Source organism: Canis lupus, chromosome 5 (assembly GCF_003254725.2).
Source record: "Canis lupus dingo isolate Sandy chromosome 5, ASM325472v2, whole genome shotgun sequence".
Taxonomy (NCBI): domain Eukaryota; kingdom Metazoa; phylum Chordata; class Mammalia; order Carnivora; family Canidae; genus Canis; species Canis lupus.
Genome location: NC_064247.1, coordinates 8,082,966 through 8,107,050, shown reverse-complemented (window position 1 = coordinate 8,107,050; position 24,085 = coordinate 8,082,966). Strand labels below are relative to the sequence as shown.

The following is a 24,085-nucleotide window of genomic DNA, read 5'->3' as shown; positions in this document are numbered from 1 at the left end:
GTCTCTGCGGGGGGCGGGGGGGGGGGGAGTCTCTCGTGGTTCCCTCACCTGGCTGAGCCCTGGGCTGCAGCAGGAAAAAGGAACTAGAAGGTCTTCCATCATGTGGGAAAACCAGCCTGGACTTGTATGCCCCAGAGGGAATCCGGCTGCAGGTCTCCTCTGGTGTCTGGGGGAGCCTCTGGGTCTGCAGGCAGCACTGAGATGCGTGCAGCCCCGGGGTGCTGGGGCCCCCAAGGCAGCGAAGGGCTGGGGATGCAGGCAGAGTCAACGCTCTCTGACCCTGTATTGCTTTATCTATGGAAACCCTTCCAACTTTTCAAGTCATTTCACTTCCTGACCCCATTAGAGCCTTGACCAATCGTAGGCAGAAGATGCCATTATCTTCCATGTGACAGATGAGAAAACGGGCAAGACCAGGAGAGGCTACGAGCTCTACCAAAGCTACGCTTCAGGTTGGAGGTGGGTTAAGTTAGAGGGTCCTACAGTGGACTGAAGAGCGACCCCCCAAACTTCATGTCCTCTTGGAGTCTCACAGTGTCACCTGATTTGGAAACAGGGTCTTCAGAGGTCGGCTAAGTAATTAGGAAGGAGTTAAGGTTGGCCAGACAAGACCATCCTGGATTAGGGGGGAGGGCAGGTCCGATGACTGTGTCCCTAGAGGAAGAGGGGAGGACACACAAAGGAACAAGGAAGAGAGGGTCATGTGAAGACAAGCAGAGCCGGGAGCGATGTGGCCACAAGCCAAGGGACTCTGGGAGCCACCGGGAGGTGGAGGCCACAAGGAAGGACTCTTCCTGGAGGGAGCATAGCCCAACGACACGTGGACTTCAGACTTTTTGGCCTCCACAAAGGAGGACGATACATTTTGGTTGTTTTAGGGACTGGTTGCACGACTTCCTTAGGGCTGCCCTAGGGAGCAAAGGCAAGTCTGAAAGCCTTGGGTTTCCTGCCTTCCATTCCTTCCATTTCCAGTGGGGCCCATGAGGCCACGCTGCAGCCAGGTCCCCATCACTGCTGTGCCCCTTGCAGCTACCTCCCAGTCGTTTTGGCGCCCAGGATCCTGAGCTCACCAGTAAGGTAGGTGCTGGGGAGGGGTGTCGGGTAGGGGGGGCCACTTCCAAGATGGGACTGGACTTGCTCAATACTCAGAGGCTTTTGATCCTGGGAAGCTAGGTAACACCCTCCAGAGAAGGGTGCTGGACGCTTGCTCAGAGCCAGATGAATAGACTTCACTCCTCAAAACCTCCCTTAAGATAGTACTGGTACTGTTCGCAGCAGACCCTGACAGGAGGGGAGCATTAGCTCTATTTAGCAGAAAAGAAAACTTAGTTCAAAGTGAGTCAGGAACTTGCCAGGCAGGGCTGGGATTTGCACTTGAGAATGGTGACCCCAGAGGCCGTGACCCTCCCACCACTGCTCCCTGAGAGCTAGACGGTGGTTAGTATGATCTTCACTTAAAGGCGGGAATAGTTTGAGGGATTAAGCAGACTTTTAAGTTCACTGAGCTACTTAGCAGTGCAAAAAACGAGACAGCAGGCCCCAAAATGGAGTCACTTATGTTAAGGGCCCCACCTCAGCAAACCAAGACCTGATACCTCGCCTCATGCAGTTGCAAACCCCAGCCCCCCCTTAATGGGGCATTTAAGGGGCCCACCTGGAAGCTCCTGGTCCACACGAGGAGGTCATCCTTCTGTTCCCCCTAAGCATGACCTTGCCTGAAACAAGGCAAGGTTCTTTGCCAATCATTTCCTTTTCACTCCCCATCTCTGCCTTTTATTTTATTTTATTTTTAAAGATTTTATTTATTTATTCATGAGACACACAGAGAGTTCAGAGACACAGGCAGAGGGAGAAGCAGGCTCCGCATGGGGAGCCCGATCTGGGACTCGATACCAGGACCCCGGTGTCACGACCTGGGCCAAAGTCAGATGCTCAACCGCTGAGCCACCCAGGTGTCCCTCACCCCCAATCCCCCGTCTCTGCCTTTAAAAACCTTCCACTTCGTACACCTCCTTGGAGCTCCTTTCTACCTACTAGATGAGATGTCACCTGATTCATGAATCGTTTGATAAAGACAATTAGATCTTCAAATTTACTTAGTGGAATTTTTGTTGCTGAACAGCAGCAACATGTCAGCTGCTGGAACCTTCTCTCCGGGTCCTCAGTTCTGTGTGGTCCTCGTCATCCTGGGCCAAAGCTTGTGGCCTCCGGCACCAGGAGAACGTGACCTGTGCCTCCGTCTAGAACAAGCGCTCCCTGCTGCAGACAAAGCTAGAATCAGAGATGCCAGGGAGAGCCACAGGGCAGGGCAGTCGTCTGGACTATTTCTGCCGCACGTTCTAGAACCACCTGGGCCTGGGCAGGCTCCCACAGCACATTCTTTCCTGGGATGTGGGGTGGTGGCCTCAGCCATGGCAGAAGGGTCCTGGAGTGGGGCTGGGTGGGGGGTAGTGATGTCAATCCCACCAAGCCAAGCGTCGGGGCTGGGTCATCAGTGGGATGAAGGTCTTCAGATCAGCCTCAGGGCCAGGAGCTCAAGTGAGGGCCAGCCACACAGAGGTGGTGGGTGGGTGGGTGGGGTGAGTGTGGTTTAGCCCCAAGCCTAGCTTGAGCGGAGGGACCGACAGCCTAGCACGGAAATGGTTCCAGAGTCTTCAGCAGACTTCATGCGTCTATAAATAGCCAAGCACTAATAAGAACAATTTCCTGGATGGAAATAAGACCTGGGGTAGGGTGGAGGGAGGGGGAGGTGGGGAGGGAGGTCGGTATCCTTCTTCCTCACCCCCTTTTCTTTACTTTTACATTGTGCTAACAAGAACATTTACATTAAGTTTGACTCTGCCAGGAACCTCTCCAATTGATCTGCTCTCTGCCTGGTGGAGGGAGCAGGGCTGCCGGGTGCTGGCGGGAGCGGAGGGGGAGGCCCGAGCCCCTAATTAGGCCCTCTGACGGCTTCCCTTCCTCCCCGCGCCCAGGGTGCTCCTGCGTCTCCGAATGATGATTAATGACATATTTACTGTGTCCAGGCATGTGCTTTTTCTGGGAAATAAAAATTCTGGTTCAAGTTGTTTGTTCCACCTAATTAGAGAAAAGGGAGATGTGTTCATTAGCGGCGGCCGCAGCAGCTGGCTGCCCCCGGGGGAGGCTGAGCGTGTCACCCGGGGCCCCAGCTCCCAGGGATCAGACCCCAGGCGCGTCCCCAAGGAGAGGCCCGTGGGCAGGGATGCCGCCTAGGATGTGGGATGTTCCTGGGAGGGACCAGGGACCGGGAGGCGGGCCCACAGGCAGGTGCACTGCTGGGCCCCGGGCGGCCTGTGGCCTCTCTGCGCAGCGGCCGGCTTGGCCTCCGTCTTCTTCTCAGCCTCGGTTTTCTTCTTTCCTCCATCCCTCCTCATCCTCTCTCCTCTTCTCCCTGGTCTTTCCTTCACTCCCGTCTCACAATCTCCCAGTGTCCCCGCCTCTCCTTTGGACACTGTGGCCTTGAAGGGACAGGCCAGGTGGAACATTCCATCATTCGCTGGTTCTCGTCACAGCCCGCCTCCCCTCCTCTCCCAGCTCCTTCTCCGGGCTTCCCTCCCCTGAACTTGGCTCTGGGGACCCGCCTTGGGCCCCGGCCTCCCTGCTCCTGCTCCGGAAACCTTCATTAGCATGCAAATCAGCTCGGGGAGGGTACTGCGGTGTTCCCGGCAGCCACTCCATCTGTGGGGCCACCACCTCCAGCACTTGGGGCCGCCCGTGCGCTGCCGATCCCGGGATCCCGGTCCGAGTCGCCCAGCCCGGCTCACGTGACCCCAGGGCAGCTCCTGCGGCCCTCCCGGGGCCCAGCCCAGCTGTGCGCACGGAAACGGAGCAGCGGGCAGGTGCACGGGAGTGAGTGTCAGAGCAGAGGCTTCGTGGGTGGGCTTCCACCCTCTGCCTGTGAGTGTGTGTGTGTGTGTGCATGTGTGTGTCCCAGGGCCTCCATCCACTAGCAGCCCTAAGGAGCTTTCCAGAAGATCCCAGCGGCTGTGTGAGGCGTCTCCAAACCCCTGCCACCGGGCAGCTTCCTGTGTCCCCGGCCCACTGAGCCATCCCTGAGGGCGGGCACTGGGCATTCAGTTGGCAGTGGCCTGGAGGCAGGGCTGGGGGGACAGAGTGTCCCCGGAAAGTGGTTGTCCAGTGCGGGCAGGAGTGGCCGCTCGGCTCTTCCCAGAGCCCGCAGGGCCTCGGCTGGGCAGTGGAGAGGCAGGCTTCACCCCAAGAGGCAGGAGGCCCGGTGATGCCTGCGTGGGACACACAGGTGAAGGGGTGGAGCAGGGCGTGTTGTGTGGAGGTTGGAGGGGGTGCAGTGGGGGGTGCCCCCACCCCAGTGTTAAATCTGAGAAGCTCATTGATATGCAAATAGCCAGGCAAGCCCTCAAGTGAGGCCTGATTGCCTGGCAACAAGGCCTCCCTCTTCTCCCTCCCTTCCTCACCTCCCCCACCTGCTGTGTCCTTTTTTTTTTTTTTTAATCTTCTCTCTGCTTCCCCTTTTTATAGCTGCCTGGGGTATCTGTTAGGACCTGCTGTCACGTGGCTTGAATGGGGGCTGTAAGGGAAAGTGGAGAAGCCCAATGCCATTTGCCTCCACATCCTCGGGACCCCAGAATTGTGCTCTGGGTGAGGATGGGTGCCCTTCATAAAGAAAGCCAGGATGGGTAGGGGCTGCCATGCTGGGTAGAGACCTAGGCCCTAAGATAAACAGATGAGATGGGGTGGGTGCTGGGGTGACTCATGGGGAGAGAAGACCCAGTGGAAGGGCCTCGTGGAGGGAGCTGGACTCCAGGGAGGGCCTCTAGGGGGTGTTGCTCCAGAGTTCCCCCTAGCATATGGGCCCTAATGAGGCTCCTGGTCCCGGCGGGGTGTGGGCGGGTGGCCCCTGGACTAGCAGCTTCCTGAAGCTGGAAGGAGCAGAGAGGTAGGGTGGAGAGTCAGGGGCTTGGGGGTAGATACACACAGGACTGGGCGGGGTGGGGTGGGGCAGTCCTGAGACTCAGCAACCTTCCTACCCGGCCCCGCCCTCATCTGGGTCAAGGCCTCATCCTGCCACCAGGCAGCTGTCGGGGAAGTAGCAGGTGGCGTGATGCTGGCTCCCCCGAGATTTCTCTCTGGGTGGGGCCCATCCCTCCCCGCTCTTCCCTCACCTGCCTGCCTCCCCCGCTTTGTGTATCTGCTGGCTTTCCAGGTGAATGTCATGTGATCTCCAGGCAGGTGTGGGGGCCCAGGGAAGGTGGCCTGAGGCCGGGCGTTCAGGAAGAGAGGACTTGGAGAGAGGCCTTGCTGCCAGCTTCCTGTACTCCCACAGCCAGACACCCGCCGGGGTCCCAGGCACTCGCCCATCACCCCCTGCCCCGAAGGCTCCGGTGGCAGCGTGTTTAAGGAGAGGTGCCACAGCCTGCTGGGGGGCAGGCCAGAGGGGCTTCTTTTTTCTGATTTTCCTCCCAGGGCAAGGGGCCTGGTCATCCTCCATCCTGCCGGCTCCCCCATCCCCTGCTGGCCACATGCTGGAAGCCTGGGCTGCTGGATGACCTCTGGCGAGGGGCCCTGGGATGGGTGAGGCAGGGCTCCCAGAGGAGGGACTAATGTTCCCGACTGGTGCTCGGACTTTCTGCCAGGTGCTTTCGGTGCATGGCTTCTTTTCACTCTCATGTGACCCAGACGGGTGTCGGTGCCTAACAGCCCCTTGCTTCGCAGCTGGGGAAACTGAGGCAGAGAGATTTAGTTGCCTCAATACGTGACGGAGCCCTACAGTGATGCTGACATTCCCATCTAGGGAAGGGGAGAGCAAGGTGCCCCTGGGGGGCCCGTGAGGATCAAGTGAGGGCTGGGCAGAGATCCTGCCAGCCAGGCACTCTTCTCGTTCAAGCCTTACAGCCATCCTTCGAGGCAGGTGCTATTCTTGCTCCCACTGTACAGATGGGGACGCTGAGGCACCACAAGGCTAGGCAGCTTGCTTGCTCACCATCACAGAGCTGGGAGGGGGTGGAGCCTGGATTCGAAGTGAGGCTGCCCAGCTCCCTGGGGCCGGGGACTTAACCGGCACCGTGTGACAAATACTGAGTGCTTCGGACCTCCGTGCCCCTCAGGGCTGCCCTGGCCCATCTTTCCTGCAGACGCTGGGTGCTGCTTGACTGTGTGCACTTGTGTGCTCTGTCAACTTGTCTCTCTTTCTGTCTCCGTGTGTCAGAGGCTCACGGTCCCTGGCCCCTCCTCCTGCAAAGCTGGTCTGGGGCTGCTCTGCCTTCGGGAAGGGACATCGGAAAAGCCTGTGTTCATTAATAATGGTCCTTGCAGTCCCCGATTAGGAGTGGCGAGGCTGAGCTCTGACGGCCCCTAGAGGGGGTTTCACCGAGCACTGCTGGATCATGCACCCTTCCCTGTGTGCTCCACGTCCTAATTTTATAGCTGGTCAGAGCTGGCAGGTGCCTGTTATGAACAGAACTGGGTCCCCCAGAATTCATATGGTGAAGCCTCGACTCCCAGTGTGACTATATATGGATATAGGCCCTATTAAGGGCCTATTAAGGAGATAGGTAAGGTTAAATGGGTCATGAGGGTGGGGCCCTAATCCAATAGGACTGATGTCCTTCTAAGTAGAGGCAAGGATGTCAGAGATCTGTCTCTCTTTGCACACACAGAGGAAAGGCCATGTGTGGACACAGAGAGAAGGTGCCATCTGCCAGGAGAGGTTTCACCAGGAACCGGCCCTGTGGGCACTCTGATCTTGGATTTCAGCTTCCAGAACTGGGGGAAATAGATGTCTGTGGTTTAAGCCACTGGTCTGTAGTATTTGCTTATGGCAGCGCAAGCCTACTAATACAGAATGTCTCAACCCCTCTGTTTTACAGAAGAGGAAACGGAGGCTCAAAGAATGACTCTCCTGAGGTTCAGAGGGCAGGCTCTGGAACCTCGGCCTGTCGCTGCCCAGGGTTGTCACACTGGTCATAGGCCTGCAGGAGGGTGAGCCGGGCTGGGTGGGGCAGAGGATGAGCATGGCTGCCCTGCTCTGGTCTGTTGGCTGCAGCACCATTCCAGGCTCTCGGAGGGGCCTTCTCCACATGGATGAAGGCAACGTGCTGGACAAAGTGACCTCTGGGCAGGCTCAGCAGGGGGACTCCGACCTTTGTCTTCACTAGATTGGGGAGTGTTCCTCAGCAGGACACAAACTTTGGCAGGGGCCCAGCTGGCCCAACTTCTGGGAGGGACTGGATAGACGCCCAGTTAGGAAGGAACACCCTTTGCCTTCCTTTTCATCCTTGTCTGAATGATACTCCCTGTGCCATATTTTTGTACTTCATAATACAACAGGGTGGCTCCAGCCCAGGATGTGAGTGAGGTTATTTATTTCTCAATGGGCAGCTTTCCCCTTGGTGGACTTGTGCCGGAGGGAAGGCATCAAGCTTCGTCCTGGGTTCTGGCATCAGGCTCTGGGTGGGGGTCGAGAGGCGGGTGGGGCCTTGATCAGCAGCCCTGGGGCTGACTCCTTGGTGGGGCTGTCAGCTTTGGACAGGAAGGACACTCCCTCAGAGAAGCATCAGTCCTGCCTCATATCCTCCACTGGTGATGAAAGCCTTGCTTGTCTTTTCAAGACCCAGGAAGACAGGACGCCTGGGTGGCTCATTGGAGCAGTTAAGCGTCTGCCTTTGGCTCAGGGCGTGATCCTGGGATCCGGGATCAAGTTCCTCATCGAGTTCACATTGGGCTCCCTATGGGGAGCCTGCTGCTTCTCCCTCTGCCTGTGTCTCTGCTTCTCTCTCTCTCTCTCTGTGTCTCTCATGAATAAATAAATAAATAAATCTAAAAAAAAAAAAAAAAGACCCAGGAAGAGGAGCTGGTAGTGGGGTGGGAGCAGGTCATGCATCTCTCCACTTTCTGAAGTCACGGAGAGCCACAGGGAGAGGAGAGCTGGGGTCCTGGAGGTCTGGACCTCCAGTTTCAGAGCCTGGGTGTGCTAGTTGGCCCTGGGGCCGCACACAACCTCTCAGCAGCTGCCCATCTGTCTGAAGCTGTGCTGAGAGGAACAGAGGAAGGAGCACAGCCCTGGGCACTGCGGGGCTGTCATTCGGGCCACTCACCAACTGAGAAGGGCAGTCACTTCTCTTTCAGGCCTCGGTTTTCTATCTGTAGATGAAGGGAATTGGACCGGCTGTCCTCCACCGTCCTGCTCATCTTTAAAGGCTCTGTGGTATATAAACGCTGTCTGGGACTCTATTTACAATTTCCTTGAATGAAGTTTGGTGGGGGCTGCTTTAAAATACACCTGGGATTTTATTTTTATTCAGATAGGGTGAGGCCAGCAGGTGATGAGATGACTTCCATGAAAAAGGTTGTTTGTTACAGTTCCCAAGAGGAGGGGGCTCTCTGGTCCACATAGGGCCCCAGAGGTATGCTTCAGAGCTGTCAGGAGGCAGAAAGAGCAAGGGGAAAACATGGAGCAAGCCTTTATTGTGGTTTGGGGGAAAGAATGGACAAAGCAGGGTGAGCAGCTAAAGGTTTTAGGATTGGGTAGTTTGAATAATTTCCACAAGCTCTAGGCTGTAGGGCTGATCTCCAGTTATCCAGTATCTGGCCCTGAGCATTTACGGTAAGAGGATAGCACCTGGGACTGCTAGCTTGATAAAAGGAGGCGGTGAGGGTCTGGATGCAGGATTGTTTGCATATCAAAGGCATGTTCACAGCACGCTGTTTGCTGTCTCTAGAAATTAGCTAAGCCTGGGAGTGGCAGTCCCTCACAGGCAAGGCTTTGAGATGTCAAAGCATCATAAAATATAGAAAAATAAAAACCTAACTAATACAGGGGTCAGTTCAGGGCATTTCTGGCTCATGGTACCTTGTGTGAATTACAGAAAGGCACCCTTGCAGGCGGGTACAGCAGGGTGCCAGCATGGTAAGGGATTATGGGATATTCCCTGAGTCAGGCATCTTGGACTGGGAAGAACTAAACTGCCTTACCTGGTAGCCCTCAAAAGTTGGCCAAGATTTAGCAAATAAAAATACAGGACATTCAGTTAAATTTGAATTTCAGATATACAGTGAATAATTTTCTAGTGTAAGTACGACACATAATTATGCCCCATGCAATATTTGAGATGTACTGAAATTCAAATTTAACTGGTTGTCCTGTATTTTTATCAGGCAACCCTAGGCCCCGGCCACTTCTGTCCCTGAGTCTCCTCCTCCCACCTATCTCTCTATTCTTAGGGTCTTTTTTTTTTTTTTTTTTTAAAGATTTAATTATTTATTTGTCAGAGAGCAAAAGCGCACAACAGGGGGAGCTGCAGAGGGAGAGAGACAAGCAGCCTCCCCGCTGATGGGGGACTCAGTCCCAGGACCCCGGGATCTTGGCCTGAGCTGAAGCCAGACGCATAACGACTGAGCCACCCAGGCGCCCCTATCCGCAGGGTCTTGACCAAGCCCAGCAATTACCCCAGGAAGAGAGGAAGACAGTTTACACAGTCCGCAAGACAGAAAAGGTCAGGTAAATAGAAACATAGGTCGAGAGGGAAAAAGTGGCATGGAGCGAGCGAGGAAAAGAGACACAGGGAGGTAACGGAGAGAGAGAGAAGCACACTGAGAGCAGGAGGGGCAGAGGAGGGGAAAGCTGGCCCGCCCCGGCCCCGCCCCCCGCCCCGCCCCTCCGCCTGAGCCCCCGCCCCCCTCCGCGCGGGCCCCGCCCCTCCGCCTAAGGCCCCGCCCCTCTCCCCCCGCAGGCCCCGCCCCTCCCCGCAGGCCCCGCCCCTCCCCGCAGGCCCCGCCCCTCCCCGCAGGCCACGCCCTCCCCTCTCCCCGCAGGCCCCGCCCCTCCCCGCGCGGCCCCCCCCACCCCTGCCCCAGGCCTCACCTTGGAGTAGGTGGCCCCATTGATGACCTCTCCCTTCCGCAACCAGATGATGGAGGCCGCGGGCTTGGCGTTGTCTGCGTGGCAGGTGAGGTTGAGGGGGTCCCCCGCACGCAGGCTGATCACAGGCCCCCCCAGGATGACCGGGTCATCAGGTGGCACTGCAGGGGGGAGACGAGTAGAGAGGTCAGACTCAGGGCGCTGCTTCCCTCCGGCAGGGCTGGCAGGCTGGGCTGGGTGGATTTTATGGAGCTGATGACAAACAATAATTATCGTACTTTAATAAAATGTATAATCCCCTTGTATTATAACAATAATAGCAACAGCAGCAATAATCCCTGACATATGCACTGCATGTTTATTTGCAGCCGATGTTCATGCCATCATCTCATCTGACGCTCGCGCCGAGCCTGAGTGGGGACAGGGCAGGCATCATTAGCTCTGATTCACTGATCGGGAAGCAGAGCTCCGCTGCCAGATAATATCTCTACTTTCTTTCCTTTTAACTTCTCTCTCTTTTTTCAACAAAGCACAGTCACATCTGTGGTCTGATTTAATCCTTACAACAGTCTTGCAAGGTAAACGTTGTTATTATCCCAATAACACAGATCCGGAAATTGAGGCTCAGCAGGATTAAATGACTTGCTCAAGGTCGCTGGGAATGGGCGCCAGAGCCAAGGCCTCTGACACCTGCAGCTCCCGGCCAGCCCCTGCCCCTGCACGGCAGGTGACGGGACAGGTGACCCGGCAAGGCTGAGGCAGTGTTTCAGAGGGCCCTGCCACCCCGGCACCTCCTTAGCACTTGATTCTTCCAGAGGGACTCCAACTGACTCATCCCAGAGTTGGGATGCATCTCTGCTGTCCACTTGTCCCACGGCGTTTCATAGCAGGGTGGCCGGAGGTGGGGGGTGCTGCCCCAGTCCCTGGCGGACACTCCATAAAAATCTGCCAAGTCCATTGGAGTCATCCCTTTGATCCCCTTGACGACCCCGGGATATAGTGAGCACTTACGATGATAGAGGACCATTACTTGAAGGAGGGACCAGAGAAGTTTAATGACTGGCCTAAGCTCACCGAGCCTCTTCTGATGTTGGTGCTTAGGGTCACTTGGAGGGCCTCAGGTCTCTGCGGCTCCCTGGACAAACCGCAGAAGGGGACAGGCTCCCTGGAGGCCACCTGAGAAGTTCCTGGTCTTCTCCCACTCCACTCCACTCCGAGGGAGGGGCTGGCTCAGTCAGTTCTGGGGGCTCCGGGAGGGCTGAGCTGCATGTTTGCTCAGCAGATAGATGAAGCGGAAATTGGGTGACGGTGGGTTGGGGTCCTAGCACAAAAGGCCTTCTTTGCCCAGTTGCCAGAGAAAGCGCATGCTCCCGTCCGGGCCCTGTGCAAGAATCTGCCCTGTGGGATCCGGGAAGACAGGTGTAGCAGCTGCAGACCGCAGTGCCAGGCCAGGCCTGTCCCAGCAGGCCATGCCTTCCCGCCTCTGCCCACAACCTGCCTGGCACCCCCTCTTCTCAGGGCCTCCCCTCCTCTGCCAATCTCCTAGTGTGCCCGGGAAACTCCAGGAGGCCCTGGGGCCAGGTAAACACCTGAGCAGCACCCTTCCAGGTGCCCATTCCTTCCTTCCTGACCCAGAGGGGGCCCGGTTTAGAACTACAGCCCAGTGAGTGCCAAGCCCCAAGTTTCTCTTTTCTGAGGAAAAACAAACCCTCAGCGCTTCCAAGATGCCATCAGCAGCCCCAGAAGGCCCCCGGGTGTCCTGGCCCGGAGAGGGAGTTGGCCTCATCCGACCCTGCCCTGTCTCCCCGGGGGGCTCCGGGCTCAGGCAGATGTTGGTTGTGGGCTGGACGGTGGGGGACAACCCCCCCAGCCCCCGCCCACCCCCAACTCCCTCATTAGTGACAGAGGCCTCCTTGGTGCTGCTGTGGCCAGAGAGCACGAGGGAGGCTAATGAGGGCTTTCCACACGCGGGGTGGGGGGGGTGTGTGTGACAGTTGCTGATGAGGGGAATTTTCTCTCTCTGCAATGCTGGGCCCCTTCCAGCAGGGAGGGCCGGGGCTGGGGCTCCTGCCCCCTTTCTTCTGGGCTGGCAGCTCTCTCTCCCGGAGGTGTCCAGGATGGAGGCACTCCGGCTGGGCTTGAGAGAGCCAGAGAAGTTGGATAGAACCATTTGGCGCTCCAGGAGCAGAAGAAACACTTGGCCATCCTTGTCTCTGGGACTCCCCAGCGAGGGGCCAGGGGATGTGGCAGGTGCCCTAAGTCAGAAGGTGAATCGGGGAAGGTCATCCCACCTCCTGGTTTTGTTGCACCAGACGCAAACTATGAAAGGACAACAGGAGATCTGGAAAGTTCCTTCTGGCACCGATTATTTCTTGGGTCTGAGGCAGTGGTTCTCAACCTGCCTGCATTGTACAATACTCTGGGGGGGATTTTAGAAATCCTGTTGGCAGGCCACACCCTGACCCACTCAATTCCAGTCTCTGGAGGTGGACCCCAAGCCTCAGGAGGATTCCAGCGCGTGACCGGGTTTGAGAACCAGCTATCCCTGGGCCTTTGCTCAGGCGCGTAGCCCCCTGTGATCACGGTGCAGAGCCTGAGGAGGTCTTTCTAAAAACCAAATACGGTGAGGGGCCAGGCTTCCTTCTTGCTGTTCTAGTCCTGTGTTTTGGAATATTGGATTAGAGGGAGCGCAGAGGAGGGGAGAGGGGAGTGGGACGCTGCTTCACGAGTACCGGGCACGCACACACGCTCACACACACAAACATCCATCCTCAGAATGGGTCCTGATTATATCTTCCTAAATAAGTGGTTATCATGCGGTTATTCATGTAGCTATGCATTATTGATTGGCCTTCGCCTCGCTGCACACCAGATGGGGTAGGAGGGGGTGCGGATGGGGCCGGGGTGTGCGGGGTGGGAGCGGGTGAGGAGGGGGGATGTTTGGGGGCCATGAGGCTGAATAGAAATCACAGTAGCTCTTGGCAGCTGTAGCGCGGATGGAAGGGGGCGACTCATTACCTCTCCATTCAGACCGGGCCCAGGGCTGGGGCTGCTGGGTGTGGGGTGGGGGAAGGCGCGAGCAGCCCGAGCCTGGAGATGCATTATTCATACATCGCCCTCCCAGGATTGGTTATTATCCTGAACCACTATAGAGTTTGGTCTCCTAATTTTTAATCACAGGGAAGGTGGAAGCGTTAGCCTTTTGTGATTAATCCGGAGATAAAAATAGTTGACTGTTTTGGTGTTTGTGCTGGTTGTCAGTCAAGAAGAAACGCATTAACCGTTGGGTGGCTGAGGCCTGCGAAGCCCCCGGGAGAGCCGCGCCCTAGAGCTGGATATCCGGCCCGGGGGGGGCCTTAGAGGGGGGCTGGCTCCAGGGCACTGCCAATTCCAGCCCCACACCTGTAGGGGTGCTTGGTCCTCGCAGTTTGCTCGCCTGTCATCCAGGGTTCCGGCAGGCAGCTGGGGGGCTCCCCTCTTGCAGACTGGGCCACACACACGGGGGTGCCACGGGGGGCACCTGCCTCTCCCTGCCTTGGAGGGGGCCCTTGAGGACTTTTCTCTGAGCTCTGCTCCCGGGGGCGACTTGAGTGGCGAGGTGTGCTAGGGAGACACTGTCAAGTTCCGCATCAACAGAGAAGGAAACTGAGGCCAGAGAGCGCAAGTGCTGCCCAACGTTATGGGGGAGGGAGGGCAACGAAGGATGGGGATGGGCTCGGGACTCACGTTCCACGTACTAAGATTCTTCGAACTCTCTTAGGAAATAGGAGATTCTGTGGCGAAAAGCTGCTGAGGCGCCACCCGGCCCCAGATGTCTGTGAGAAGGGGTCCCGTGATGAGGAGGCCTTGAGCTTCTGGGGTGACCGGCTGGCTGGACCGTGGCCGGACGCAGGGCAAAGTGGAGCGGGTTCAGAGGGTTTCTGCCCTTTTCTGGAATTGCTCACTGCCTCTGCCCAGTGGCTTTACGGTGTCACACTGGTTTGACTCATTGGTCTTGGTCCGCCCGGTTGGCCAACCTTGCCAGAGCAGGCTGGGAAAAGTTCCCGGGTGCCAGGCCGAGGGCGGCACCTCGAGAGCGTCCTCCAAAATCCATCTGGTCCCCTGAGTGGGCCCCCTGCCGGGCTTCCAGGCCTCCTCGGGGGCTCTGTTAGCCCAGACGGCTGGTTTCCACGGATGGCCGATGGGGTGCATCAGCCCACAAAGGCCTGCAGTGGGGACACGGAGGGTCAGGCCACCTGGTGGCCCCTGGGGGAGAGCGGGAGGCCAGCCAGGCCACCTTCCTGCCCCCAACGGCATGGAGAACGCCCCCCACAGACACTAAGGCCTTCGGAGGGGACTTCTGGGCCTCATCACCTCACACAGCGCATCCTCCACAAGCGCTCTATTAAAAACATGAATCCAGGGGATCCCTGGGTGGCCCAGCGGTTTAGCACCTGCCTTCGGCCTAGGGCGTGATCCCGGGGTCCCCAGATTGAGTCCCACATCGGGCTCCCTGCATGGAGCCTGCCTGTGTCTCTGCCTCTCTCTCTGTGTATCTCTCATGAATAAATAAATAAAATCTTAAAAAAAAAACAAAAAACAAAAAACATGAATCCAGTTGTGTGCCCACTGGGTTTCAAACCTGCCAGGGGCTCGCCCTCTTCCTAGAACATAGTTGGGAGCCCTCTCTGCTGCCTACAAGCCCCTGTACCTCCAGCCCTGGCCTCACCCACCCCCTCACACACCGAACCCTACCCACCTCACAAGCCACGCTCAGCCCCAACCCAGGCCTTGCCCTGCTTCTTCTCTGTCTGGACTCTCTAGTCCATTTCCTTGTCCCTCTGGCTTCTTCCTGTCATCGAGGGTGCAGCCCGGCCTGGCCACCCTGTGGAACAGCCCCCCTCAGTGACTCCCTGCTAGCTCCCCACACTTTATTTTCTTTATCTCCCAGTTCGCTTGTTGTTTGTCTCCCCTTATTACAAAGGAGGCTTCCTGACAACAAAGAAAGACCTTGTCTGTCTTGGTCACTGCAGTATTTCCGTGTCTGGATCAGTGCCTGGTGTAGAGTAGGAGCTCAAGAATTTGTTGAGTAAATAAATGGGAGATTGTGGGGTGGGAGGTCTGTCTGGGGGTCAGCACTGTGTGTGTGTGTGTGTGTGTGTGTGTGTGTGTGTGTGTGTGTGTGGTGGGGGTGTTGGGGGGTGGCCAAGAGGAGGATCCTGCTAGCCCTCCCTGGGACAGCGGTACAGAAACTGTGGTGTGGCTCCAGGGGGCTGGCTGCTGCCTGCCATTTCTGGAGAGGGGAGCCTGGGCTGGGAGGGCGTGGGGGTGGGAGCAGGGGCAGCTCTCAGCCAGTTTTTGAGGTAGCACCGTTCCTTCTGGTGGAGGAAGGAGCCCGGCCCAGTTTGTCTGGATCATAGGCTGGGGAGAAGGCTGCAGGCTACGCATGGTGACAGGTCAGAGATACTCGGCTGACAGCAGGAGGAGGGGTGCTGCTGCTGGAACTGCTCTTCTTTGTTTTTAGGCATCGGTGTTCAGCCCCAGGCCCTGGGGACCTGGATGGGGTGCAGAGTGGGCTTAGCTCATACCAGGAACATCAACACTGACCCCATAGAGGGAGGACCCCTGGGGCCTCTAGGCTGGTCTTAGCCAGCACATCCCTGTCTCTAGCTTCAGGCCTGCAGGCCAGCCAGCATCCAGCATTCCCTCCTTCCCTCCCTTCTTCCTGCAGGCCTTCATCCTTCCCTTCCTTTCACTCGGCCTCTTCCGAGTCACAACCCCAGCATACTGCGGTTGAGTGATAGCAAACGTGACCTGCCCTCTTGGGGCCGACGGGGAGGTCTTTGTCACTTAGGGCACGTGCCCAGGGTGGATCTGCAGCATCCACATCCCCTGGGAGCTTGTTTGGGAATGCAGACACTTGGGACCACCTGAATCAGAATTGGCATAGAAAAAATTTAGGTACATCAGGGTCTGAGGAGCCCTGCTCTAGGGGGCTCCTAGGAGAATCACAAACTGATGAGTGCTTTGAAGGAAAAGCTCACTGGACAATGAGAGCGCATAGGGGGCCTTTGTCCCCCCACCCCCACTCCCTCCATGACTGCCTGGGACTGAAGTGGGAGGGTGGACACTGCTCCCTGGAAACTGGGCTTGACCTCAGAGCCCAGTCAACATGTTCCACAGCAGTTTCCTTTGCCCAGAGCATTTCTTGAACTTGGGATGCTGCAGTTCTCGGTCCCCTCTGACCCAGCCTTCAAGACGCCACTGAGGGGTCACCTGGTCCCTGAGGAATCTTCTGCTTGAGCCTTGTGACTTTCGTCTACGAGGCTGAAGCATCCTGGGCAGCCTTTTGTCTGAGTAGCTAACCTAGTCTATGGAAGGGATCTGCAGATCACTTGTCCTCCCCTAGACAGCAGCCCCATCCATCCTGGACCCCATCACCTGGCACAGCACCTGCCTCACACGGGATCCCCCAGATATGTTTGCCGAGCTGCACCTGGCTTGAGTCCACTACCCTCAAGCTGTGTGATGGCGGGCAAGGTACCTAATCTGACAACCCTCGTCCTCTTGGGTTAGTGGGGTAATAAAGATACCTGCAGGATGATCACGAGGATTACTTAATGATATGAAGAATGCAGAGAGACAGAGTTTTGTAAAGGCTTATGCAAATGTTGGTTATTGTGTCCAAGTTTTAAGAATAATATTTAGTTGGGGAGTTCTGTGAAAGACACTGTGCGAAGGGCCCTCTTGTTTTATCCTCACTATCCTTGAAGACAGCTACTATTGGGATCTTCATATTGTAGAGCAGGGAACAGGCTCAGAGAGGGCAAACCACTTGGCTGAGGTAACACAGCAGGTAAATTCTGCAGTGGTACTGTTGGAATTTAGATCCTGGTTTGTTTGACCCCATAACAGTATCCACTGGAGTCAGAGCAGCCCACAGACCTGCCCGTGAAGCTGCAGTAACCCTTCAGAGCCCTTTCCACCAACCCTCCTGCCCTCATTATGGTCCTGTAGCCCCATGTTGATGCCGGATGGGCTCTGTCTCTGCCTGTGGGCTCCCCTTCCCAACCCAGTTTCAAAGGGCCCCAGAAGCACGGGCCCGGCTTGCAGTCGGTGCTCGAGAGAGGTCCCTTATAGGGGTGGATGAATGATTTCTGCTGTTTGCTCACTGCTTACTTCTGTCATTGTGCCCTGTTGTCAGGTTCTGGGCCCCGGGCAGCCTCAGCCTCCCCTGTCCTCACCCACGTGGACATGCCACCTCATGGCCAAAGCTCAGAAGAACCGCAGAATGTCCACACAGGACTGCGGAGGCGGGGGGGGGCGGGCACGGGGTTTTTGCAGGAACTGCTTCTCAGAGCTGGTTCAACTTTCATTCAGAAAATCTGCATTGAGCGCCCACTAGGTGCCGCGCAGTGTGAGGCCCTGGGATACAGAGCTCCTCCCTGGTGGAGAGAAGACCACACACGAATGAATACGTGATATAATGTTGGGTTGATGGAATATGATGCTGGCAAGTACTAAGCAGAGAAACAGAGCAGGTGGGGACTAGCGAGATCCTCAGTCGGCCTCCAGAAATCTCTTCTGCTTTCTCCTGTCCTTCCTGGATGTTACTTTGTCTTTTTTCCAGCCCTAACTGTTGGTCTTGCCAACAAGGGTTTGCTCTTGCCCTGCCCATGCCTTTCTAAACTGTTTATGGAGAAGCAGATCGCTTTCCTGAGGATGCAACTGACCTCTGTGTGTGGATAAATCCCCAAATGCTTGGTCCCCATTTTGGGGAAGGGCACCACCACTTAATTAGAGAAGCCAGAAATCTGCAGGTCTTTCTGGATTCTACTGTCCTTCATTGCGCATTGCTAACCGTCCTAGTGAATTCTCTGAGACAGCTTTCACACCCGTTTCTCCCTTTCCATTCCTGGCCTTCTTCCTGGCTCAGGCCCTCAGCATTTCTTGCTTGGATTAGAACTTTCAGCCCTTCTCCCCCATGCTCCAGCCACATGGTCCCGGAGTGACCTTTACAAACGTCTGGTCACCCATCCATTTGCCTATCCATTACTTGCCATTTGCTGAATAGTGTTCCTTTGTTTAAAATAATTCGAAGATCCCCCCCCCCCCACTGCCATCTGGACAACGTCTGAACTTCTTGGCTCCTGCCAACCTCTCCAGGCTTATTTTTCACTCCTTTTTAGCTCAAATTCCTCTAGTGGATAAGAATGACCCGCAATTCTGGGAATAAGCCACTCTTCCCCAATTGTCCCTCTCCCTTTGTTTGGTTAACTTGAAGGGCGAGCAGCTTGGGTTCAAATCCTGGGCTTGTGGTCCTGGGAGAGTTGTTTAACCTCTCTGGGCCTCAGTTTCCTCATCTGTAACATAGGGAATTTAATAAAACCAGATTCGCTGTGTAGTTGCCAGGACCAAGTGAGATGCAGTGCAGGAGAGCACTGTGTAAATGGCCCAACGTTGTATGGATGTGGTACGTTATTGGTTCTCCAAGCAGACAGGGCTCATTCCCTTGGAAAGATCATGGGCAAAGTGCCTGGGGCTTAGAAGTCTGGTGTCAGGCATGGGGTGAAGACGCTGCTGCCCCCTGCCCCTGCCCAGGGTAATCCCACGCTGCTCTTCCTGGCTTGGCTTCTCCTCCCTCCTGTCCCCCCACATTCTGTGCCACTACTGCGAGTTGGCTACAAAGGCATGTATGAGCCCAGCCGACCCCAGGTGGGGCAGAGATGAGCCATCTCAGCTCAGCTTGGCCAAGCTGCTGACTCACTAAATCCGGAAATTTGGGGTGCTTTGTTACACAGCGGAAGTAACTGATATACCCAGTAGTTACCTACTGTTTGACTTGTTCCTGCAAGATTGTCCAAATCAGACCTCGTCTCTCCAGCTCCTTCTCTCATGCTCTAGTTGGACTGGTCCATTCACCTCTCTGCAAGGACAGCCTGCCCTGTTAGAACTACATGCTTTTGCTTGTGAAGTTCCCTCTGCTAGAAATGTCCTTATTCTGAATCTTAACTGGCTGGAATCCCAACCTCTTTCCAATCAGTTCAAAGGCTACCTTTGGCTTGTTAACACTTGGTCATTCTTTAAGCCTCAGGTTCTTGCCACCTCCTCTAGGAAGCCCCCTCTGGTTTAGCACCCCCCCCCCATCTCACACTGCCCTAAGGCCATATGCCACCTCCATGAGCCATGGCTGTTGGCTGCCCCAATAGCTGTGAGGTCCTTGAGGCCAGTCCTGGTTAGGTTCTTTTTTTCCATCCTTGTGTTTAGTGTCCAGCCCATAGTTAGAGCTCGGTCACTATTTGTTGACTGGTGCCTTGCCTGACCTGGCTGAGTTAGAAGCAAATTTCCCCCTCTTCACTAGTCTGCATTACATCTATCTGTGGACCTGTTTCAGGTTCTCTACCCCTCCAGAGCAGGACTCCTGATGCCTAGTGCATTTTCCCCACCACCTAGCACGTTACCTTGGACAATAAGAAGACAATAAAAAATAACGAGTAATAGCTAATGCTGGTTGACAGAGGGCTTACAGTCCTTCCAGAACTTACAATACTTCTAGAGTCCTTCTGGTACAGCCTCACAACAACCTTGCATAAGGTAGATACAGTCAATATGCATATTTTAGAAAAGTGGAAACTGAGGCACCAGCTCATCTCTGAAGTCTCCTGACTCCAGTGACCTGTAAAGGCTCAGGACACTGGGGAGCCTCTCCTTTGGAGCTCCTGACCCACAGGGGTAAGAAGGGAGGCAGGGTGCTGGGCTTGGCTCCTGGCTCCCAGTTCTTGGCTGCATCATTGGGGGCAAATTGCTTAATTCTCTTTGCAAGATACTATCTCTGTCATAGATATTATAGTATCTACTTCACTGGGCCATTGTGCTGATTCAGTGAGTTATTTTTTATTTTTTTATTTTTATTTTTATTTTATTTATTTATTTATTTTTCTTTTTTGATTGATTCAGTGAGTTAATACAAGCACTTTGTTTCGTTATTTTTTTTTAAAGAAGTTCTTTTTTAAAAAAAATATTTTATTTGTGTATTTGTGAGAAACACAGAGAAAGAGGCAGAGACACAGGGAGAGGGAGAAGCAGGCTCCATGCAGGGAACCCGATGTGGGACTCGATCCCAGGACCCCGGGATCACGCCCTGAGCTGAAGGCAGAGGTTCAACTGCTGAGCCACCCAGGGATCCCAAGCACTTTGTTTCAAAGCGTGGTGCTGTGGTAAGAACACAGGAGGTGCTAGCTCTCGATACCATTGTCTGTTCACTAAGTAACTGCGTGGAGACAGAGAGCAGCCTACTGCACGGGAAACAGCTTGTTTGAACCCCTTGTTCTATACTCGTTCTGTGCCCCGGCCTCAGCCTCCCTAGATGTCACAGTCAGCACCTTGCCTCCCCACGAAACCACAGCCATGAGGAGGATGTTGGAGACAGATGCGCTGGGCAGGGGATCCTGTAGGGAGGAGGGGGCTACTGGAGTGGGGTGAGGGCAGTGAAGACAGGTGCCGGCAGGGGCCAAGTCAAACCACGTCACGTGTTTCCCCCTTCAAATTAGGAAGGGTGAGCCTTCTGTTTATTTCCAATTAAACCCGGTAAGAAGGTCTGAGCCATCTCATCAGTGAGGAGACGGATGTTTCATTAATACTGAGCAGAAAAATAAGTCCCAGGATGTATGCAGAGTGGAGGGAGGGTAGACTGGGGGGCAGGGAGAGGACAGCAGGCGGCAGGCTCCCTGCAAACAGAGACGTGTGCGTGCGTGTGTGCATGCGCGTGTCTGTCCACAGGAGTGCCTGGCACTGGGTGATGGTGGATGATGGGTGACCGGCGAGTGGACAACCAGTGAGGCAGGCTTGGGGTAGCCCTTCTGGTGGCCAGAGGGAGAAGCCACCAGGGAAAGGGTGTCCCGTGAGAGCAGCAGCAAAAGGAACCGTGTGCAGCGCGTGGGACCGCTGGGCACAGGCAGGGCGGGAGGGGAAGGCCAGCCTCGGGCGCGGGTATCCTCCGTGGGCCACCTGGCATGCGGGCTGTCCCCCAAGGAAGGGACCTGCTCTTTCCCCAGCTCCGCTCCTGTGTGGATGGGTGGCCCCGGGGCAACATGAGAGCCCTTCTCGGTGTGTCTGCGGGAAACATGGGCACGTGGCTGCCTCGCGGTGTCTGGCAAAGCTCTCCGGCTAGTTCTGACCTTGACTTGATTTTGGGGTTCATCTGTTCACCATGGCTGGGTCAGGGGGACAAACCTATCATGGTGACATGGGCTGTGCCATTTACATATTTGATGGGGAAACTGGGGCCCAGTGGCCAACCCACTTGGGACCAGTTACACAACTGACCAGTGGGGAAACCAGGAATCCCGCGGAGGCCCCTGTGAGTCCAGCGGCCCACTCCTAACCTCAGTGCTGTGTGGCTGCTGATGAACGAGAACCTTCTGTGTGCTTTTCGTTGCTTTTGCAGCCTCAAGGCAGCCATCCTGACCCAGCAGAAGGCTGGTGGGCCTCAGGAGTGTCCAAGTTGGTCCCATAAATAGAAAGCAGCCCTGATACGGTTGGTCTTGCTACGGCTCCCATCTGGCAAATCGACCCCCTCAAGGAGCTGTATGCCTTTCGCTAAGGACAGAAAGGAAGACAGGAGGAAGCCTTCCCTCCCAGCACCTGGAGCCTCAGAACAGAGGGACGCGGGAGACAGGGTCACCTCATTAAGGGACTTACAAACTCAACATAAGAAATTCCAATAATTGGGACGCCTGGGTGGCTCAGTGGTTCAGCATCTGCCTTCGACTCAGGGCGTGTCCCCGGGGTCCTGGGATCGAGTCCTGCATCAGGGTCCCCCATGGGGAGCCTGCTTCTCCCTCTGCCTGTGTCTCTGCCTCTCTCTGTGTCTCTCATGAATAAATAAAATCTTAAACAAAAAAAGAAATTCCAATAATTGGCTTTTAAAATGAGAGATTCGGAGCACCACTTTTGCATTATGACAGCGTGCATGTGTTCCTTGTCGCCCTTGGTAGGAGCAGCTAGAGGAAGGCCGGGGGAGGAGACGAGAAGTGACAGGGACCGAGAAGTCCGGTGGTGGTGGTGGGGGGGATGCAAATAGGGAAAGACAGGCAAAAAGCGAAAGAGACAGGGCCGAGATGTGCAAGCCACCTGCTTAGGGAAGAGATAAATGCGAGGGGAGAAAATACGCGGGCCTTGCTACAGAGAGCCGTGAAGCCAGGGGCAGCGTGCCAAGTAAGGAGAAAAGCGAAGTGCTTTCTCTAGGCCTCTTGCCACAAAAATTCATTTCAGGGAATCCCAGAAAACCACTAAATGTACCTTTCAACTTTATGCAAATTTACCAAATCCACTCTTTGCCAGAATCCTAAGAGGGAAAAGTCAAAGTCTTTTTCTGATCTGAGCTTGTTTTTGAAAAGGCACCAGCCTCTAAATCTGAGAAAGGGCAACGCTTTTAGAATTCATTATAAAAGAGCGTTTTAATGCTCATCTATAGTTTAGCCTCATAGATATTTTTGAAATCTCCTATCTTTCTCATTTTTTTTTTCCGCCGAGACCACATTTCTCCTCAGAAGTTGGTGAACGTCGCATTTCATTTTCTGTAGAGAGGGTCCATTTTATGGGTGAGTGTTCACAATCTTTCAGGATGCTGCCGTGGAACACGTAAAAAGTGTTGCCCCTGCAAATCCAGGGCATCGCTGGGAGAAATGCAGGTATGTGCAGCCTGTGGAGGGCTCGGGTGGGGTCGCTGCAGGTTGGGGTCTTGCAAGCCCACCGAGATAGAGATCTGAGGGAGCTTAGTGCCTCTCTATACCACCGTCTGATGGGGGTGAAGAGGCAAGTTTGGCCAGAGGGGCCATCCGAACGGCGATGGTGGCACCGTGGTCTCAGCAGATCCTATAGGGCTGTGGCTCTGGACGGCCCTTAGGGTCATGCTATTCTAGGACATGGGGCTGGCCTTATACTCTGTGGAGGCCAGTCACTGGAAGGGGGCTTCCTCCCTGTCGCCCCAGGTAATCCCTAGAGAGGGACTCAGCAGAGCCGGCCGTCTCTGACACTCTGACAACTAGGGAATGGGTCGTCCTGTTCTGAAGGGGGAAGAGGAATCTGGGGGGGAGGGGTACATCATGGCATCTGCTGCAAGGATGGTACTCACAGGAGGCGGGGGGCATGGACCCTTCTGCAAGTGTCACCTTTTTTCCATCAATGTTGAGATGGGGGTAGGGGTGGTTTGGGCATCCAGGTGGTCTGTATCAGAAAGCAGCCCCTCAGGAGAAGAGCTTTGGTAGCTGGCAAGGAGGACATGAGGACCTCTACTACATGCTCTGGTTCACCAGGGCAGGGGGGGACTTCCCATCTGACTGGTCATCCCCACGGCCAGTGTTTGCTAGTGGTCAGGGCCACCCAAGCCCTGCATCTCCAGCCCCAGGGGAGCAGTGTGAGTGGGATAAAGAAAGAGCACAGTCTTTGCTCTCAGACAGAGCTGGGAACTGGGTTACGGGGTGACCTTGAACAAGTTTCCAAGCCTGCGTGAGCTCCGGTTTCCTCATTTGTAAGGTGGAGCTGTATTATTCTGCTATGAGAAAGAAGAAATCCTGGCATTTTTGACAGGATGAAACTTGGGTGAAATGAGAGGGTATTATGCCAGAGTGAAATAAGTCAGAGAAAGACAAATCCCATGATATCACTTATATGTAGAATCTAAAAAAAGCCAAACTCAGGGGCGCCTGGGTAGCTCAGTCAGTTAAACGTCTACCTTCAACTCAGGTCTTGATCCCGGGGTCCTGATATCAGGTCCCACACTGGGCTCCCTGCTCAGCGGGGAGTCTGCTTCTCCCTCTCCCTCTGCCCCTCATGCTCTCTCTCTCACTCTCTCTAATAAGTAAATAAAATAATAAATAAATAAATAAATAAATAAATAAATAAATAAATAAGCCAAACTCAGAGACAGTAGAGTGATTGTCATCAGGGACTGGAGGTGGGGGAAATGGGGAGATATGCATCAAAGGGACACACTTCCAGTTATCAACAGGTTGAGGATCTCACAGACAGGGTGGAGATTATAACCAATAATCCCGTATTATATATTTGAATGGCGCTAAAGGAGAAGATCTTATGTATTCTCGCCACAGAAAGGAAAACGGTCATTACGGGATCAGTTGGAGGTGTCAGCTAATGCAGTGGTAATAATCATTTCCTAATATACTAAATGCACCAAATCAATACATTGTACACGTTAAACACACACAACGTTCTGTCAATTACAGCTCA

The 24,085-nt window shown here is 55.1% G+C and overlaps 1 protein-coding gene across 6 annotated transcripts in view; it reads right to left on the bottom strand.

Moving 5' to 3' along the window:
- KIRREL3 (kirre like nephrin family adhesion molecule 3) overlaps nucleotides 1–24,085 on the bottom strand; it is a 542,768-nt gene that overhangs the window by 32,810 nt on the left and 485,873 nt on the right. For 5 of the 6 annotated variants that reach the window (XM_049109770.1, XM_049109768.1, XM_049109769.1 and 2 more), the window contains exon 5: nucleotides 9,860–10,017. In XM_049109770.1, coding sequence (XP_048965727.1) covers nucleotides 9,860–10,017 — 158 coding nt within the window. Of the gene's footprint in view, nucleotides 1–9,859; nucleotides 10,109–24,085 lie in introns of all 6 variants that reach the window. The other variant, XM_049109773.1, reaches the window with a different exon arrangement.